The sequence below is a fragment of the Zea mays genome, chromosome 2 (genome assembly GCF_902167145.1).
Source record: "Zea mays cultivar B73 chromosome 2, Zm-B73-REFERENCE-NAM-5.0, whole genome shotgun sequence".
NCBI lineage: Eukaryota > Viridiplantae > Streptophyta > Magnoliopsida > Poales > Poaceae > Zea > Zea mays.
Window position 1 is genome coordinate 188,919,311 of NC_050097.1, and position 3,615 is coordinate 188,922,925.

Below are 3,615 nucleotides of genomic sequence, written 5' to 3' on the forward strand. Positions count from 1 at the left end.
AGCACTCCAGAGTTTGCATATCAATTGGAAAAAGGAAAGCAACCGCAAACACTATTGTTGTTGTTGCCTTCACAACCACCAAATCCACTAGCCCTTGTGGCGAGCTGCGTTCTGGCAGGTGGCAACACCCAGCAGGCCAGCATGAAGAAAAATAAAGGCGCGCGCGGCCGGGGACTACGTTGTCTGCCACTATGAACTCCCAAGGCGAGGCGGTTCACTATAGATTTGACGAATATTCGACGACGAGTACAGAGATTTGATTATACTAAACTCTAACTGTTTGGTGAGGTATATCTATGAACTACTGTATATACTGAACTCAACTGCCACAATAGCTAATAACTTATCTCTAGGCTTGTCTCATCAATTAATTTTAGGTAATTAATTAGTAAACTGAACACGACATACTATACGCCAGTACGCCACTCTTTGTTAAAGAAAAGTTAGACGTAGCAAGGTTTGTTGCCAATCAAATCAAAGAAACTTTGAAGTGTGGTCTCGCATCGCAAGTCTAATCTTTTTTTTCAGACCGGCGAGGAACCATATTCGAGATACGCGATTGCACAAAAACCACACTAACTCCTATAACGACAGTCGTTGCAATTCCAATCCTGCGCCCTCTCTTCGTCCTCCCTCTCGCGGCCGGCGACGCCGCCGTCCCACAGCCTCACGACGCTGCCGTCGAGCGCCGCCATGTCGACGTGGCGGTACCAGCAGCCCAGGTCGCTCCTCCGCCTCACCGCCATCGTCTCCCTCTCCTCCCACGGCGCCGCCGCCGCGGCCAACAAGGTCCTCGCTCTTCTTCTTCTCGCTGGCTCTGACACCGACCTTCTGAGAACCATAATCTCCACCTCGCAGTCATCCGTGTCCGCGCATTTCCTCACGCCGTCCACCACTCCTCCTCCGTCGTCGTCGTCGTCTCCTAATGCGCCGCTGTAGTAGTGCGCAGTGAACCGGACCTTGGACGATGGCGTGTTCGTCAGCTCGCTCACGGACGACGGGGACAGCAGCTCGGCCGGAGCGAGAGCGACCGGCCGCCGCGGCTCCTCAGTGATGGCAGCCCGAGACGGCAGAGGCGGCTGTGGCTCCCGATCATCGTTGCCAATAACGGCGCGAACGCTGGAGCCGCGCTTGTTGTGGGAAGAAGCACTGGCAGCGCGGATGCGCCGCCAGAGGCCGGCGGCGGCGGCGACGAGCCAGGCGAGGAGCGAGCCGGCGGCCGCCGCAGCCGCGGAGAGCGAGTAGAGGCGGACCGCAATGGCTATGGCCTCCGCAGGCACCATGTCGAGGAGCTCGGTTCGTGGCGGTTGTTGAAGAGAGGGGGAGGTGGTGGAGGACGGTGTCCTAGCTTGTGGTGAGGAATGGAAGATGATGGGCTCGTGTGGGAAGCGTATATATAGGTGGCGGGAGTGGGAAAGAATATGCACTGCTGATTGGTGACCTGCCTGGAATTATCTATCGCATGTTTTCACCTGCACAACTGAATGTTTTGCAAAGTTTGTGTTAGGGTTCGGTATAAGTTGCATTGATGTATGGTACGTACGTAGTAGCTGTGCGTATTGCATCCACACGTATTAGTGCCAGACCCAGAAATCTTTGAGAGCATAGGCAAAAAGATAATACTCATAATATAACTATATGGTCATCTCTTGTTTGGATGACCGTAAAATTGGCTTTTTTTTTTGGAATCGTATGAATAGGAAAACTCGATCTCTGTTTGGAAGTGTAGAACATAGAATTGGATTCGGGGGCCCCTTCGCCTACCTCCCTTTTCACTGTTTCCAGCCAATTTAACCCAAAACCGATTGACGGAGCTCGGTATATATCTTCGTGGGTGATATGGTCTAGGCGCCGTACGTATACTGTTTGGTATTGGAATAGATTTGCAATTCTAAATTCTTAAGATCTTATTTCGGTTATTTCTATTACACATGGATCGGACGAGATCAGCATGCATCAAACATCGGCGTTTACACGTGGCCAATACCAATTCTAAATTCCAGAGCTCGTGCAAACGGTAGTGCAACTGACATTGCACAAGCGTTGAGGCACTCGCATGCAAAGAAGACAAGCTGCAGTTTAGTTTGCTGCGGGTCCGTCCGACTGACCAGGACATGCTGGAAATCGGGAGATGCTGGTTCGGAACTGGAGATGGCGTTTCTGCAGCTGTGGGGATGGAAAGAAATGCGGGTCGCCGCCACCGTCTCGAGACTCGAGAGCGCCCTTCTCCACTCGTGGTGGGCGTGTGGTGTGGCGCGTGGGCGCCCGCCACCGATTGGATCTTGCCGGCCTGAGATCTATTCGTGGCTAGGCTTGGATTAGGCCTACCTGATATCCTCATGTGTGTGGTACTGGTACGTGTGACTTTGTAGAGTCATTCGGGACCATTACACCAAGAGCGGCGGGGGAGGGGGGGCTTGCTGTCCAAGATTACATTGATCCGAAAGGGTCCCCGCGCAGTGCAGCTTTTATGCTTATTTGCGGCAGAGCATGATCAGACAGACATGGAAAGCAAAAACCAGGTTGTTGCACGTCCGAATCTGTGGCCTGCACGGCAGGCAGCCTCCTCGATGCCTTTGCCAGCGATGGCCGCTGCCTTACAAGGGTTTCATTCGCAGACAGAGACAGCCGCAGCCGCAGGTGCCAAAACCGGCCGTGGCCTGGCGTGTAATTTGCGTACATATAGATTCAGATATCACTATATTTTAATTTGTAGTACGAAACAGATATCTCAAATTTAGATATCTACCTGATTCAAAAAAAAATTGCAGATACATAAGTTTAGCATGGATATATAAAATAAATAAAAATTATGGATATCTATACTGGCACTAAAACGATTTCGAATATTGGATTTAGACATCCCGCGTGCCTAGAGCTACTTGCGTGCAGCGCTGCGCGGTAGGGGCGTGCTGGCCTGCTGGGCCTGGGCTCGAGCGGATATCCTCTGTTGGGCTTCGAAACAAACGCCGGTCAGGCCTCAGAGAATCTGCCTGCTTCTCCAGAGAAGTTGTACCTGTGGGCCTGGAGCCGACAGGCAGGCACCATGTCTTTCCAAGAGCGGGAGTCCTTTCCTTTGGTCTCTAGTCTCTACATAGGGGTAAAGTTTTGATGCTCAGAGATTTGTTTCTAAGAAAAGTCTACCGTGTCCCGTCCTGATTAAGCGATTTGAGTATCCATTTACTTAAGGGCCCATTTGTTTCATTGGAATTGAATTCCATTTTAATAATTATAATTTAGACAAAACTAATTAAGTTTATATATTTATATATGTAATATATTTGTATATTATCCTAAATCATATGAGAGAGATAGTTATATAGTATATTTATGTTATAGAGGCACAAGTAGAAGAGTGTGCTATAAGTTGTACATCGGAAAATTAGCATGTAAATTTATAGAATCAATTTTCATCTCTCACCCCATGAATTTGAGATAAACTTATATGATAACTTTGGAAAGTGGTGGAATGTCATATTCTAAAAAAATAGTCTATTCCATTAGTAAGATTCCAATTCCTCGAAATGAAAGGAAAATAAACGGGGCCTAAGAAACTTTTATTCTTAATTGGATGGTCTATTGTACTTATACCCATTTGATCTATTTATTTCACGA

The 3,615-nt window shown here is 48.8% G+C and overlaps 1 protein-coding gene across 1 annotated transcript; it reads right to left on the minus strand.

Moving 5' to 3' along the window:
- Positions 1-363: 363 nt before the first annotated feature.
- Positions 364-2,682, minus strand: LOC103647459 (uncharacterized). The gene is made up of 3 exons (XM_008671998.2): positions 2,435-2,682; positions 1,544-1,550; positions 364-1,445 (listed from the first exon to the last, which is right to left on the minus strand). The coding sequence occupies exons 1-3, from the start codon at positions 2,680-2,682 to the stop codon at positions 576-578; spliced, it is 1,125 nt and encodes a 374-aa protein (XP_008670220.2). The 3' UTR covers positions 364-575.
- Between the last annotated feature and the right edge of the window lie 933 nt (positions 2,683-3,615).